The sequence below is a fragment of the Podarcis liolepis genome (genome assembly GCF_965112155.1).
Source record: "Podarcis liolepis genome assembly, chromosome: 13".
Lineage (NCBI taxonomy): Eukaryota > Metazoa > Chordata > Lepidosauria > Squamata > Lacertidae > Podarcis > Podarcis liolepis.
In genome coordinates, this window is record NC_139573.1 from 10,743,940 (window position 1) to 10,759,932 (window position 15,993).

Here is a 15,993-nt window from a genome sequence, read left to right on the forward strand (position 1 = left end):
GGTGCCGGAAAAGGAAAACCAGAGCGTCACAGGACGGGGGAGGGAGGGAGAGGAAGGACAGGGAGCGCGAGAGCAATAGACATGGCGGCTGTTGAATGAGCTAGAGTGGCCCCTGGAGAACCTCCAGGCCGGGGCTGGGGTTTAGGGGGGCTTCAGAGCCATGTCCTACGCCTATCTCTTCAAATACGTCATCATCGGGGACACCGGTATGGGCGGGGAAAATGAGGGAGTTTCAGCCTCGGGTCGGGGGTGGGGACTGTGGGGGCGGGGATATTACTATTTAAGGCAAATGTGAACTTGCTCACCATGTATATACATATACATACATAGAGAGAGAGGTCACTATTTAGGTCACTATATAGAGTGTGCGACCTTACATCAACCCTGTGAGGAAGGACACCGTTGATCCCATTTTGCAGATATTGACCATCTGACACTGTGTAAAAGGACCACTTCCTAGCTCTGGGTTCCCCAACACAAGGCTACAAATCCTGTGCACTTTTGTTTTGTTTTGTTTGTGACATTATTTATAGTCCGCCCCTTTTTTTGGCACAGCCCACCCAAGGATGCGTGACGTTTCCTAAAATCACACTAGAATTAAAAGGACAGAACAAAGCACAGTTTTAACTAGCAAAACACAACATCTGCTTGGGAGTAAGCACCACTGAACTCTGTTTACTTCTGAGTAAACATGCATAGAATTGGGCTGTCAGTGTGGGAACCACGGAAAGGCTTGGATAGGTCTGCCTTACATTTTTGTTTTTTTAATTCCTCCTCCCTGTACTTCTTAATCACAGGGATCTTAGACCCACTGATGATGCACAGGTATAAAATCGCTGCTGTAAAAAAAAATCACTGTCTAAACACATATAACCCATGATGACAGGTTACTACAGTTCAGGAGGATTGTTGCATTATGTTGCAATAATAGTATAGTAATAGTAACAACAGCAGGTTTCAAACCCTGTTGAAAGCTGGAGGTGGACAGGACAGGGCAAAAGGAAGCATTTTCGGTTTGTTTCTTTTGCAAAGAGATACAGTACAGTCATACCTCGGGTTGCGAACGTGACTAATCTAGGAGGAAACCTGGGAAGTGGACACAAACGGAGTTACAGAGGCAAGGTGTCATGAACAAAAGCGCCTCCCTCAGCTGATGCCTTGTCTCCACTGGCTCTCTTCAGTATTATAATGTAGATCTTTGAGTAGGCTGAACAGCAGTAATATTATCAATTATACACAGTAATCTTAATGCCCAGTCCCACCCTCACCAACCATACACAAGGTTTGGGTAAGATGGTCTAAGCTCAGAAGCCAAGATCCTGCAAAGTCCCCGCAGACCAACCATACTATATCTTACATATAATCTTACAAGTCTCTCTAACACTGAGCCTCCCTAAGCGGTTTAGTCATGCTGGCCACAAGACCCAGAGAGCTGTCTGAGGACAAACGCCAGCTCCCTCAGCCTGAAACAAGACGAGCGCCACACCCTCTAGCCAAGTTTGACTGGACTTAACCGTCCAGGGCTCCTTTACTTTTACCTTTTTAGCTGCCAGTATAGAACAGAGAGGTGGTGAGATTCAGTTGTGCTGTTGATCAAAGCAATGGAAGATGGGAGTGGTTTCACGTCTGCCAACCAAATTGTGGAAGTGAAATAAAGGGTCTCTGTTTTTCTACAAGACAGTAGGAGTTATTGCCTACAAAGCCTTAAAGGGATGGGGAGCTTGGGACACTGCGGATGTTGCTGGACCACAACTCCCATCATCCCTGAATACTGTCAGTGCTGGTTGCTGGGGGTGATGGGAGATGGAGTCCAGCAATATCTGGAGGCTCATGGGTTCTCCAACTCTGCCTTAAATGGTCCTTCACATAGCCTGTCATCAAACCCTCTTCTCCCACATTTTCCTGCCTAGCCACTGGATTCATCATCAGGTTAGGTGGAAGACTGGGCCTTTTAAGTCACAGAGCCAAGCTTGTAGAGGCCCTTACTTCAGGAAGTCTGTTTGCCCCTTAGTGAAGAGCAAAGACATTCTTGTTTAGCCATGCCTGCTTGCCTTTTCTCCCCGAATTATGGACCATGTTGTTTCTGGGCAGTGTTACAAAATTACAAATATAAAACAAATGGAAAATATAGCAAAAAGCCTGGTGTGCTCTTGTCCATGGGGTCACGAAGATAGATAGATAGATAGATAGATAATACTTTATTCGGCTATAAGCCCACCAGGTAAAACCAATCAGTAAATAAAATAGCATTTTACATTCTAAAATATCAACTAAAATATTTCAACGCATAATCTCCTTCACATTACATGCAGTCTCTAGATGTACCATATTGTGGCCTTGAATATAAAGATGGTGGATAGAGTTTACTAGATTTTAATAGTCATGCAGCATTCCATGAAGTCTTTTATATGAAAGAACAGAGTTCAGGAATCTTGCAACCTGTAATGTTCTATAAGAGTCGATGTCCTGGAGTAGATAGGCTAGATGTAATTCAGGTGGTTTAGCAACAGTTTCCAAAATGATTGAACTCAGAATCCTTGATCGGGGAACAATATATAAAGGACAATTAAACAAGATATGATAAAGGGATTCTATTGATTTGTTGTCACATGCGCATAAAACAGGTTTTACCGTTAGAAAATCTATTGTTCAGCACATTTGAGGGGAACACATTAAATCTGGCTCTAACAAAAGCGAATCTATGCGACGCAACCGATAAGGTAGACAGATATTGAGGTATCTGGGACATAAATGTAATGCCCTGGTTTATCGGGGAACATGTACCTCCACCTGTAGTAAGATTTTGTTGCAAGTCAACCTCCTCCAATCTTTGTTTGATGACCTTTTTTGCTGTAATTAGATCTAAGTTTAGTATGGGGTCACGAAGAGTCAGACATGACTAAACGACTAAACAAAAACAACAAGCAAAACATACATTTAAAAACAACATTAATAAAGCCAGTGTAAGAGCCACATAAAAGGGAGCATGACAGCTGTATAAAGAAGGAACTACTGTATATATGGCAAATAAATAAAGTCTCGAGAGAAAGTGTGGAAATTCTCCCAAGAGGTTTGCAGAGGCTTCCTTGTAACTTGTACAACTCGAGGCCAGTCCATAGGACAAAGAAGGCCCCTCCCCACCAACCAATTCAAAATGCTGGTTTTGACCTACAAAGCTTCAGGATCTCAACACCTTAAGAACTGCCTCTCCCCATATGAACCGACTCAGACCCTCTGCTTGTCATCCAAAGCCCTTCTCTATGTCCCCACTCCCCAAGAGGTTCAGAGGATGGCAACATGAGAACGAGCCTTTTCTGTGGTGGAATGCTCTCCCCAGAGAAGCTCGCCCAGTGCCATCGTTACATGACTTTAGATGCCAGGTGAAAACAGTCCTCTTTGCCTTTGGCCATTAAACAATCTATGGCCTGTTAAATGTGGCCAGGGGGGGGCTGTTATTATGCTTGTTTGATGATTATGCTGTGTCTTATGTTTTTTATTATTATGGTGTGTAAATTAAGTTCCTAATGTTGTATACCCCCCTGGAATATTTGGATAAAGGGCAGTATATAAATTGAATAAATAAATAAAATTAAAACAAAAATAAACATCAGTTGGTCCTCTGCCAGCCTCCACCAGGGGCAGCACTGTCTGTGGTCTTCCTTGTTGCAGGTGTTGCCTTTGTAGAACTCTGCTGGGAGCAAAGCTAGAGTTGGTGTCTCTGCTTGGCACTGGCATTTGTGGGCCTTTTTCCTTCCATCCTATGGGTCTCAATGGGCACCAGCCACCACTGATCAAAGGGTTTTGTTTGTTTGTTTTTGTACAACAGCTTCTGAATTTATTTTCTTTTTTTTTCTCCAAAGGTGTTGGGAAATCCTGCCTCTTGTTACAGTTCACAGATAAGCGGTTCACAGCTGTCCATGACTTGACCATAGGTGAGTCCCCAATGGGCCTTGGGGTATTATTTAAGCAGGGTTCCAGAGGAGGGAGTGTTGTTGCATGTATTTGGAATGGAGGAACAAAGCTGGGGGGACACGAAACCCTACAGCTGGGCGGTAGGGAGAGAACAGGGGGGCACAGAGGCTCCTTTTCAGCGTGTACAGAAACGCAGTCCATAACAACAGCACCATCTCTCTCTCTTTCTCTTGTGTGTGTGTGTGTATTCTTCTTCTTCTTTGGCGATCACTCGTGACCGAGTAAAATTGTCTTCCATGAACACGGTCTTAACAGTGAGTCCGTAAGTGACTGTGGAGGCCAGTTCTGGATCCACAAGTTTTTCCACAGTGGGGACATAGGCTTCCAGGCGGGAGTTGATCATGGTGAGGGTTTGCCAAGCATGGCTTCCTCTTAGCACGTTTCTCCCTTGCACCCTGAGTTCGAGTGTCTTCAAAGCCCACGACACCTTTGGTAAAGGCTGTTCTCCAACTGGAGCACTCGCAGGCCAGTGTTTTCCAGTTGTCAGTGTTTATACTACATTTTTTAAAAGATTGCTTTGAGAGAGTCTTTAAACCTCTTTTGTTAACCACCGGCACTACGCTTTCCTTTCTTAAATTTGGAATAGAGTAATTGCTTTGGGAAACGATAATCAGCCATCCTCACAACATGGCCAGTCCAACAAAGTTGATGTTGAAGAATTATTGCTTTGACACTGGTGATATTTGCTTCTGCCAGTACACTGGCATTAGTTCGCCTGTCTTCCCAAGTGATGTGTAAAAATTTCCGGAGACATCATTGATGGAATCTTTCGAGGAGCTGATGATGGCATTTATAAGTGGTCCATGTTTCACAAGCATACAGTAAGGTCTCTGTGTGTGTGTGCGTGTGTGTGCATGTGCATATGTATATATATGTAAGTATGTACATACACAGAGCCACATAGGCAAAAAGGGTCTCCACTCTCCAGGAGCCTGCAATTTAAAATAAAAGAGTGACACAGAGAGATGATGGGAAAAGCCTGGAGGAATGAATGTGGTTAAGACCAAAGACACATGCTTAGCAGTTTGGATAGCAAGTGGGAATGAGGAGGAAGAAGATAACCCATGAGGATAAAGGGGGATTTGAGTAGGGGCAGAAGAAGGGGGGTGCAGTGGGGGGTAGGGTGCCCCAGGTGTCACCACTGAGGGGGTGATAAAATGCTGGCGGCACTCACCGCAGGTTCTGCAGCACGCCCGAGCCACTCATCTCTCCTGGGAGTGACGCAGTGGCTTGGGCACCCGCAGGCTCCGTGCTGCCCCAAACAGTCCGCCTGCTGCCTCCCCCTCAGCTGTAGGGCAGCTGAGTGGGAGGAGACAGGCTGACTCCTCGGAGGCCCCATGGAGTGTCCTGCCCCAGCTGGCCCCGCCCCTGGGTGCAGGGCATGCGCTGCTCCAGGTGCCTGATCGGCTTGCTCTGCTGCTGGATTTGAGGACAACAGGAAGGAGAGAAAAGATGCCACATATGTATCCAAGCCAGGAGTTTCATGTCTAAGGACCAGTGAGGGAGAATGGGTCGCTTATAGGAGCAGAAGACCTTTGATTGGCTGAAGGTGGTAGAACTGGAAGGAGTTGGGGGGGGTAATTCACAGGCCGGGATATAATGAGAAACATGGGTTGAATGATATGGCGGGTTGGGTTGTGGAGAGTTCCTCCCCTCTGAGCTTTCTCCTGTTCTTCCATTTCTCCACCAGGTGTAGAGTTTGGTGCACGGATGGTCACCATTGACAACAAAAAGATCAAGCTGCAAATTTGGGACACGGTGAGCTCCCCTTGAAGCCTTGACCCTTTGCAATTGCGAAGGAACGATTTTGGGGACTGGAGTGCCAAAACAGAGCAAGGGCATTTTAGCTTCACAGGGATCATTTTGTTTTAGTTGGTTGTCTATCCCCATCTTGGGCATCTGCTCCCAGCCAGAGCTCCAACCTGTTTCGGTTTGTTTTAATTAAGTGTTGACAGGCAGGAAATTATTCCTCCAGCCCTGTTTAACCAACTGCTCCAGGGCTGCAGAGTTGGAAGGAAGAAAGGAACAAATTAGGAGAATAGAGAGGCTGGAATTTCAGGAGGAGGGGTTGTGGGTCCGAATTTTGGAAAGTGGAGGGGGGAGGGGGATTGAGGGCTAAGGAGACCGGTTTACACCATACATTTAAAGCACTCTTACATCAGTTTAACAGTCGTGGCCCCCCACTGCTCCAAGAATCCTGGGGAATGTAGTTTGTTAAGGGTGCTGCTGCAACAACTACAATTCCCAGAGTTCCCTAGAAAGATGGATTGATAAAGCGCTCTAGGAATTGTTGCTTTCTGAGGGGAATAAAGGTCTCCTTGCAACTCTCAGCACTCTTAACAAACTATATTTCTCAGGGATCTTCGGGGGAAGCCATGTTTGTTAAAGTGGCATAGTACTTTAAATTTATGGTACAGATATGCCCTAAAACAGGAGGCCTCTATTCCAGTTAAAATGCCCAGGGTTTCCTGGGAAGAGGGATGGAAAGGGGATGAGTGCTATAGGTGTGGGCATGCTTAGCTAGTACAGTGGTACCTCAGGTTACATACGCTTCAGGTAACAGACTTCGCTAACCCAGAAATATTACCTCTGGTTAAGAACTTTGCTTCAGGATGAGAACAGAAATCGTGCTCCTGCGGCGCGGCAGCAGAGGGAGGCCCCATTAGATAAAGTGGTGTTTCAGGTTAAGAACAGTTTCAGGTTAAGAACGGACCTCCGGAACGAATTAAGTAAGTAACCAGAGGTACCATTGTAGTTTAGACAGCTCCATTTTTTTGTGTTTCCTGATTGGCTCTCTCCCACTCCAAAGGCTGGCCAGGAATCCTTCCGCTCCATCACTCGCTCGTACTACAGAGGGGCTGCCGGAGCTCTGTTGGTGTATGACATCACCAGGTGAGGACAAGGCTCTCAATGGCTACTAGCCATGACGGCTATGCTCTGCCTCCACTGCTGGAGTAATTCTGGAAATTACCCAGGAGAGGAGGGTGCTCCTGTGCTCAAATCCTGCTTGCGGGTTTCCCATGGGCATTGGGTTGGCCACTGCGTGAACAGGATGCTGAACTAGATGGGCTACTGGCCTGATCCAGCAGGCTCTTCTTACGACGTCAGACCATGGGTCTTAGGGTCCGCATGGCTGAGAATGTGCTGCACAGAGTTTAACTTGGGGGAGAGGACAGGGACTTTATGTTCCACTCACTGCTGGCCCAGATGAGTGGTGGAACTTTAGGCTCCTACTGCACACCCTGACCTAACTTTCTTGCTCTGTGCAGACGGGAAAGCTTCAACCATTTGTACACCTGGCTAGAAGATGCTCGGCAGCATTCCAGCTCCCACATGGTGGTCATGCTCATCGGCAATAAGAGGTATCCAGTCATCTTCTGCTTTCCAACTCACCTGTTCCCCCATCCCCACCGGCCAAGGACTCGGGGTAGATCATGGGTAGGCAAACTAAGGCCCGGGGGCCGGATGCGGCCCAATCGCCTTCTCAATCCGGCCCGCGGATGGTCCGGGAATCAGCATGTTTTTACATGAGTGAATGTATCCTTTTATTTAAAATGCTTCTCTGGGTTATTTGTGGCGCCTGCCTGGTGTTTTTACATGAGTAGAATGTGTGATTTTATTTAAAATGCATCTCTGAGTTATTTGTGGGGCATAGGAATTCGTTCATTTATTCCCTCCAAAATATAGTCCGGCCCCCCCACAAGGTCTGAGGGACAGTGGACCAGCCCCCTGCTGAAAAAGTTTGCTGACCCCTGGGGTAGATAATAGTGAATTGGGATGTTTGTATATTACTTTATGTGTAAATCACCTTGAGGTGGTGGTTTAGCTGATTTGTAAATTAAGTGGAATAAATAAGAACAAGAATATATGTGCATTTGTTTTAGTATATGTTTGCACTGTATTGTGAAATCGCTTCAAGGTGCTTCGTAGGGAGTGATTCATAAATTAAATTATTATTATTATTAATTAATATTTCTTGCCTCTCTCATCCCGCAGTGACTTGGAAAATCGGCGAGCTGTACGGAAGGAAGAAGGTGAGGCTTTTGCCCGGGAACACGGCATGGTTTTCATGGAGACCTCTGCAAAGACAGCATCCAACGTAGAAGAGGTGAAGAAAATCTTGGGTGTTTGCCTACCCCCCCCCCCAGTTCCCTTCCAGTCCGTGTTTCCTTTTGGGCCAGGAAAAGCATTCACATAACTTATTCTTCTTACCGCATGCAGAAGAACATATACTGCTTATATTTCTTATACTGAATCAGACCACTTTTCCATCAAGCTCAGTATTGTCTACACCGGTGGTTTTCAACCAGTGTGTCATAGCACCCTGGGGTGCCTTGAATGTGATGGTCAGGGGTGCTGTGGGCAACACTGGCCTCTGTCCCTCTTTCCTTCCCTCCCTCCTCTGATGCCCTCTCATGTCTCTGCCTGCCAAAAGCTTGCACAGCTGTTTGTTGCAGCAGCCCTGGCTACAAGCTCCACAGGCAAATGGTGCCTCTGGGGCTGGCCAGGGGGTGCTGGTTGCCAGGAGTGAAGGCTGCCTTGGAGTAAGCAAGCAAGTGGGCGAGGGAGCCCAGCCAGCCAGTCCACCAGCCCTTGTTGTTGGGAATGGAGGCTAGTGAGAGGAGGGCAAGCAAGTACTGTACTGGCCTTTCTTGTGCTTGCTGTGTGCAAGGCCTGCCTGGAAGCTGAGTGCCCACTGCTGCCCCTGCTGCCTCCCAAGGTAAGGTGCTGGCTTCACATTCACCTTTGGCCAGTCTCCGTTGGGATACTGAGGCTGGGTGTATCCTCTTCCCAGGATGGGGGCAGATCAGAGACCGGGGGCAGTGGCAGCAGCTGCCCAGAGGACTCCTAAGTAGAGGGGAGAGCAGAGAAAGCTGAGGGAACACTCCACTAAGGTGTTCAAAAAAGGGCGAGAGGCTGCCAGCTCTGCAGGCAGGGGGTGACATAACTGGCTCCTGAGTGGGTGCCGCAGAAAGAATGTAATTGGCCAAGGGAGCCATGGACTCAAAAAGGTTGAAAACCTCTGGCCTGCACGGACTGAAGGTGGCTTTCCAGAACTTCCAACAGAGTTCTCTCCCAGTGCTACCCAGAAATGCTGGGAATTTACCTTGTGTATGCAAGACGCATGTTATAGAATCATAGAATGATAGAGTTGGAATAGACCACAAGGGCCATTGAGTCCAACCCCCTGCCAAGCAGGAAACACCATCAGAGCACTCCTGACATATGGTTGTCAAGCCTCTGCTTAAAGACCTCCAAAGAAGGAGACTCCACCACGCTCCTTGGCAGCAAATTCCACTGTCGAACAGCTCTTACTGTCAGGAAGTTCTTCCTAATGTTTAGGTGGAATCTTCTTTCTTGTAGTTTGGATCCATTGCTCCGTGTCCGCTTCTCTGGAGCAGCAGAAAACAACCTTTCTCCCTCCTCTATATGACATCCTTTTATATATTTGAACATGGCTATCATATCACCCCTTAACCTCCTCTTCTCCAGGCTAAACATGCCCAGCTCCCTTAGCCGTTCCTCATAAGGCATCGTTTCCAGGCCTTTGACGATTTTGGTTGCCCTCCTCTGGACACTTTCCAGTTTGTCAGTGTCCTTCTTGAATTGTGGTGCCCAGAACTGGACACAGTACTCCAGGTGAGGTCTGACCAGAGCAGAATACAGTGGCACTATTACTTCCCTTGATCTAGATGCTATGCTCCTATTGATGCAGCCCAGAATTGCATTGGCTTTTTTAGCTGCCGCGTCACACTGTTGGCTCATGTCAAGTTTGTGGTCAACCAAGACTCCTAGATCCTTTTCACATGTACTGCTCTCAAGCCAGGTGTCCCCCATCTTGTATTTGTGCCTCTCATTTTTTTTGCCCAAGTGCAATACTTTACATTTCTCCCTGTTAAAGTTCATCTTGTTTGTTATGGCCCAGTTCTCTAATCTGTCAAGGTGGTTTTGAAGTGTGATCCTATCCTCTGGGGTGTTAGCCACCCCTCCCAGCTTGGTGTCATCTGCAAATTTGATCAGGATGCCCTTGAGTCCATCATCCAAGTCATTGATAAAGATGTTGAATAAGACTGGGCCCAAGACAGAACCCTGTGGCACCCCACTAGTCACTCTTCTCCAGGATGAAGAGGAATTTCATGCCCATCTTAGCTGTCATGAGGACCAGAAACTGAAGTCCCCATTTAGACTTGTATGACTGGCATTGGAGGCGTACAGAGGTTCCTGGATTCTCCCAGGTCCATTTAACTGTGCAGTTTTCCAATTAGGTGGGGGGGGGAATGTAGCTGATGTGGAGTGGGGTGGGGGGGCCTGCTAGCCTCCTTACCACACCATATCTAGATGGTTATTTGTGGAATATGGTTGGGGGGGGTGCGGAGTGGTGGGGGAAGAACCCAGCTCTCTTACAGTTTAGAAAAGCTTCTTTGCCTGATTGCTTGAAGGTAATTCTTGTTTGCTACAGGGGACACATGAAGTAACTGTTTACAAGCCCAATCATGTATTCTACGGACAATAAGGGCTCAGAGAAGAGGGGATTTGCTGATGCTCAGGTCCATCTTCCTGCCATGGCTAGCTAGCAGCTATCTGTGATACCCAGCAGCTGCTGGAGAGTTCATCCTGTACAGCCTTCATTAGAATGGTTTGCCTGCATATATTTTGGCCTGTATCGTTCCCTCTGGTGGGGACTGAGCAAGCTTAGCCGGGACAGAATGCTGACTGTGGATTTGGAGGAGGAAAACAGAAAAACGGGATGGGTAGACAGTATGGAATGCAGTGCCCTGGAAGAGGGAAAATAACTCCCCCTCTGTACTAGTGCCAGACCCATTTCTGTGTCCCATTTTGATGTGCAGGATAGGAACTTGTCTTTATTGCTGTATTATTTTACCCATCTTGCTTGTTTCTTAAAAAAACTTTCCCCCTTCTATCTACTCCTTCCAGGCCTTTCTCCACACAGCTAAAGCCATCTATAAAAAGATCCAGCAAGGCCATTTTGATGTTAACAACGAGGCAAGTCAGACCTAGTGGCCTCCCTTGATGGCCCATCAAATTTTGTGATGGGGCTGGGGTGGGGATTGGCTAATGGCTATGTGTGTCAGTACAAGTAGTTCTCAGATTTGTAAAGTGATTTGTATTAAATTTTAACGCAATAAAACTTGATTTTGTATATTAAGATACTAGCGAACATAGGTAAAAAGTAAAGGTAAAGGACCTCTGGACGGTTAAGTCCAGTCAAAGGCGACTATGTGGTGCGCCGCTCATCTCGCTTTTCAGGCCGAGGGAGCTGGTGTTTGTATACAGACAGCTTTCCGGGTCATGGGGCCAGCATGACTAAACCGCTTCTGGCACAATGGAACACAGTGACGGAAGCCAGAACACACAGAAATGCCATTTACCTTCCCACCAGAGTGAAACCTATTTATCTACTTGCACTGGTATGCTTTTGAACTGCTAGGTTGACAGAAGCTGGGACAGAGCAACAGGAGCTCACCCCGCTGTGCGGATTTGAACTGCCAGCCTTCCGATCAGCAAGCCCAGGAGGCTCAGTGGTTTAGACCACAGTACCACCCACGTCCCTAGCGAACATCGAGAGCTGCCTTATACCAGCTCAGACGATAGTCACATTAGACTGTAGTGATAAACCATCACTTAATGCTACATGAACAAGCCTAGTTGCCTCCTCAGGTCATGCTCTCCTGTCATCACCTTTCACATGGCTAGGAGAAGATAAAGTGAAAGCTTCCGAGCTTAAATGTAACTTGTTGCTTAAACGCAAACCAAGATAATGGTTTGAACATGAACTATGGTTGTTGTTTTTTTGTTTTGTTTTTTAAACCTACATCAAACCATGTGCTGGTTGAAACAAAACTTAGGGTTAAATCATGTTCCTCAGCTGAGACAAACAAAAAGCTGTGTTTAAAAGAAGGTAAATGCTTCCAGCTTCCTCCTGCTCATGCAGAGAAGGAGAGCAGAGAATGTACCGGCTGGAAGGAGGCAAAGCTCATTCACGCAGCACTAAACCAAGGTTTAGATTAGAAGATTATACAAATTAATGGAGGCTATTGATGGCTCCTAGCCACGGTGGCTATGTTCTATCTCCACAGATGGAGGCAGCAATGCTGGAAACTACAGAAACCCAGTTTCAGACTTTTAAAAGACTCGGTTGAAGGAGTCTCTTGGAGGAAACAGCCGCTGCCTAGAGCAAGGGTAGTCAATGCTGTGCCCTCCAGATATTGCTGGTCCACAATTCCTATCAACATCTGGAGGGAACAAGATTGGCTACTCCTGGCCTAGAGGGACCGCCTCTTTCTGCGGCTTGCCAAAATGGGCTTGGGCGGTCGCAGATGGTATCATTCAAGCGGTCAAAGCAGTCCTGGCTTTCCTTCGGATTATTGTTAACTAAGCCCTTTTATTTCTCCACCTGCAGGGAAACGGCATCAGGATCGGCCCCCAGGAACCCACAGGAAGATCCTCCGCCGGCCACGGTCGTCAGGCCTCTGGAGACCGGTCAGGTTGCTGCTGAATTTCCCCTGAAGTCCATCCAGGCTGGGGAACACACGGGAAGATGCCTCTTCCATATCATGCTCTCTTTCTCTCTTTCGGTTTCAGGCACCACACTGGGGGCAGGAATCCTTCAAGTTCACCTTCCCTCGACCTTGTTACAGCCTATCTCTGCCCTAGAGTTGATTTTGACTGGTGGCTGTTGGGGTGCTAGTAGTAACTCTTCCAAAAACCTCCCATTTGAGGACCTCTCTTCACTCCCTCGTAGGCGAATGGTGCTTCCAGGTTTCTTCCTCCACCAATCTGTGCCTTTCCTCCAGCAGTTTCCTCTTCTAACGTTGGAGCTTTCCATTGCCCACACTTTGGGTTCACAGACGCCTTGGCAGAGGAGCTGGGGAGAATGTAATCCAGGCCAATCTAACCAGTCTTAGATTTTAAGATCTACTGCACTGTTGTTTCAGCTTTGTATTAAATATTTCCATGTTTGACATTATTCTCTGACATGTCTTCTTCTTTGTTTTCTTTGGTGATCACTCGTGGCCAAGTAAAATTGTCTTCCATGAACATGGTCTTAACAGTGAGTCCGTAAGTGACTGTGGAGGCCAATTCTGGATCCACACATCCTTCCACAGTGGGAACATAGGTTTCCGGGCGGGAGTTGATCATGGTGAGGGTTTGCCAAGCGTGCCTTCCTCCTAGCACATTTCTCCCTTTTGTCCTGAGTTTGTGCTTCTTCAAAGTCCATGGTAAAGGCTGTTCTCCAACTGGAGCACTGGTAGGCTAGTGTTTCCCAGTTCTCTGTGCTTATACTGCCTTTTTTAAGGTTTGCCTTGAGAGCGACTTTAAACTTCTTTTGTTGTCCACTGGTATTTCGCTTTCTGTTCTTAAGCTGGTAATGGAGTAGTTGTTTTGGAAGACGATAATCAGGCATCCAGACCACATGACCAGTCCAATGAAACTGATGATATCTCTGGCATGTATTTATATATTGGGAGAAGAAAGGAAAAATTGATACAGTGGTACCCCGCAAGACGAATGCCTCGCAAGACGGAAAACCCGCAAGACGAAAGGGTTTTCTGTTTTGGAGGCGCTTCGTAAGACGAATTTCCCTATGGGCTTGCTTCGCAAGACGAAAGCCCATAGGGAAATCTCCGGGGACCTGTTTTAAATTGCTGGCGGTCGGGAGCAAAGACTTTCGCCCACAGCCGGCCTTCAGAAGAGGTCCTGGACCTCTTCTGAAGGCCGGCGGGGGGCAAAAGTCTTTGCTCCCCCCCCACCTGCCTTCCCGGGACAGCAGAGACTTCTCCGCTGCCCCGGGCGATCTTAAAATGCTGGCGGGCGGGAGCGAAGCGTTCGCTGCCGACCCCCAGCATTTTAAAATCTCCCCAGGACAGCAGAGAAGTCTCCGCTGCCCCGGGCGATCTTAAAATGCTGGTGGGCGGGAGCGAAGCGTTCGCTGCCGACCCCCAGCATTTTAAAATCTCCCCAGGACAGCGGAGGCTTCGCTCCCGCCCGCCAGCATTTTAAAATCGCCCCGGGACAGGAGGGCTTTTAAAATGCTGGCGGTCGGCAGCAAAGCCCTCCTGTCCCCGGAGCTTGCGGGGAGGGAGGTGGGAAGAAGGGCTTTTCTTCCCACCGCCAGCCTTCAGAACATCCTTCTGAAGGCTGGCAGTGGGAAGAAAAGCCCTTGTCCCCCCCCCCCCCAGCCTTCAGAAGAGGTCGGGGGACAGACTGTCCCCGGACCTGGTCTGAAGGCGGTTTCCATAGGAACGCATTAATTGATTTTCAATGCATTCCTATGGGAAACTGTGCTTCGCAAGACGAAAAACTCGCAAGAAGAAAAAACTTGTGGAACGAATTAATTTCGTCTTGCGAGGCACCACTGTATATTGAATGGACTTGACTGTTTTGCATCCTGCCATGGCAGCTCCATAACAGAAGCTACCAACAAGCATCAAAACCACTTGCTTTGAGCGCAGTGACATCCTCTTTGCGGGCAAGAGATAGTATCTCTGGCTATTGGAGTAAACAAAGGAATGTGCTTTGTGCCTAGGCAGAGATCTTTAGAATATACATATAATGTATACATTTCTTGATTGTAAAATCCTCAAAGCAGTTTACAAAGAGAGTAAGACAAAAGCACTGCAGTAAAAATAGTTTAAAACAACTATGTAAAACTTCTCCCAGTGGTGCCTCGCAAGACGAAAAGAATCCGTTCTGTGATTCTCTTCGTCTAGTGGTTTTTTCGTCTTGCGAAGCAAGCCCATTGACGGATTAGCGCTATTAGCGGCTTTTAGCGGCTTATCAGCTTATCGGATCAGCTGATAAGCGGCTTAGCGGCTTAGAAAAAGGGGGGAAGGGGGGGGAACCGCAGGAACTCGCAAGACATTTTCGTCTTGCGAAGCAAGCCCATAGGAGATTTGTTTTGCGAAGCACCTCCAAAACGGAAAACTCTTTCGTCTAGCGAGTTTTCCGTCTTGCGAGGCATTCGTCTTGCGGGGCACCACTGTATAAAACACATTAATGTTCTACATGTCTGTGTAGGTTTCAGAGGGAGTATCCCAGCTGATGGGAACCTCAGGTGGGGAGAATGCTGTTGCACCCAGGTCCTGCTTGTGAGCGCCCCATGCACACCTGTTTGGCCTTTGTGAGAACAGGGTGCTGGACTAGAGGGGGCATTGGCCTCATCCAGTAGGATTTATGCTCATCCGGCTGCTGATCCTTTTAAACTGGAGATGTGAGGAACTGAATGTGGCAACCTACTAAATGCAAGGCATGTGCTCTTCCACTGAGTTATAGCGGGGTGAGGATGCATACATGCCATACATTTAAAGCACACATACTGGGGGGGGGGGGTTTAATGCGAGCTGTAGCTTAAGGGTGCTGGGAATTATAGATCTGTGAGGGTAAACTACAGTCCCCACAATTCATGGTGGAGTGTGTGCTTGAAATGGAAGGTGTATATGCAACCATGGCCTGTTCTGCAATTTATTAAACTGAAAGGGGAGATCTGTGGGTGATTAAATGCAGGGGTAGTCCTTTCTTTGATGGAAGAATGATGTATTTCAAAGGGGTGGGAGTGATACATTCTGCAGAATGCCAAAAACACATCCAGAGGTGTTCCTGCATGGGCATTTGTTTAGGGAAAAGATTAAGACTGTGGATTATAAGGGTCCATCCCAGCTCTACAATTTTTATGTATGCTTCCCTAGAAGTAAGCCACACTGAGCACATTAGGATTTATTTCTGATAAACCCCCGAAAGAGTGCTCAGTAAAAAAGCTCAATACTCAACTTTTTTTTTTTAAAAGAACAACTTGTGTCCTCTGGACTGTCACTTTTTGAAATATGGCAACCCTAATGGTCCTTCATCATCTTGGAAAAAGATGATCTGGGTATGTTTAGTCTGGATAAGGGGATGTTGAGAGGATATATGATAGCCATCTTCCAATGTCTCAAGGCCAGGAATGAATCACGGAGCCTGCAAGTCAAATCCCACTTCCTTGAGACGAAATACGAAATACCA

The 15,993-nt window shown here is 47.3% G+C and overlaps 1 protein-coding gene across 1 annotated transcript; it reads left to right on the top strand.

Moving 5' to 3' along the window:
- The first annotated feature begins 36 nt into the window (after positions 1-36).
- RAB2B (RAB2B, member RAS oncogene family) lies at positions 37-12,961 on the top strand. The gene is made up of 8 exons (XM_083471268.1): positions 37-206; positions 3,861-3,932; positions 5,663-5,730; positions 6,782-6,864; positions 7,242-7,334; positions 7,969-8,080; positions 10,909-10,977; positions 12,395-12,961. Exons 1-8 carry the CDS (start codon positions 161-163, stop codon positions 12,488-12,490), a joined length of 639 nt encoding a protein of 212 aa, XP_083327394.1. The 5' UTR covers positions 37-160; the 3' UTR covers positions 12,491-12,961.
- The last annotated feature ends 3,032 nt before the right edge of the window (positions 12,962-15,993 follow it).

Excerpts from the sequence above, each read along its gene's own strand:
- RAB2B (XM_083471268.1), top strand. The coding sequence starts at position 161 with ATGTCCTACGCCTATCTCTTCAAATACGTCATCATCGGGGACACCG. Across the intron at positions 3,933-5,662 it reads TGTCCATGACTTGACCATAG|GTGTAGAGTTTGGTGCACGG; the intron begins GTGAGTCCCCAA and ends TTTCTCCACCAG. Across the intron at positions 8,081-10,908 it reads CAGCATCCAACGTAGAAGAG|GCCTTTCTCCACACAGCTAA; the intron begins GTGAAGAAAATC and ends TACTCCTTCCAG.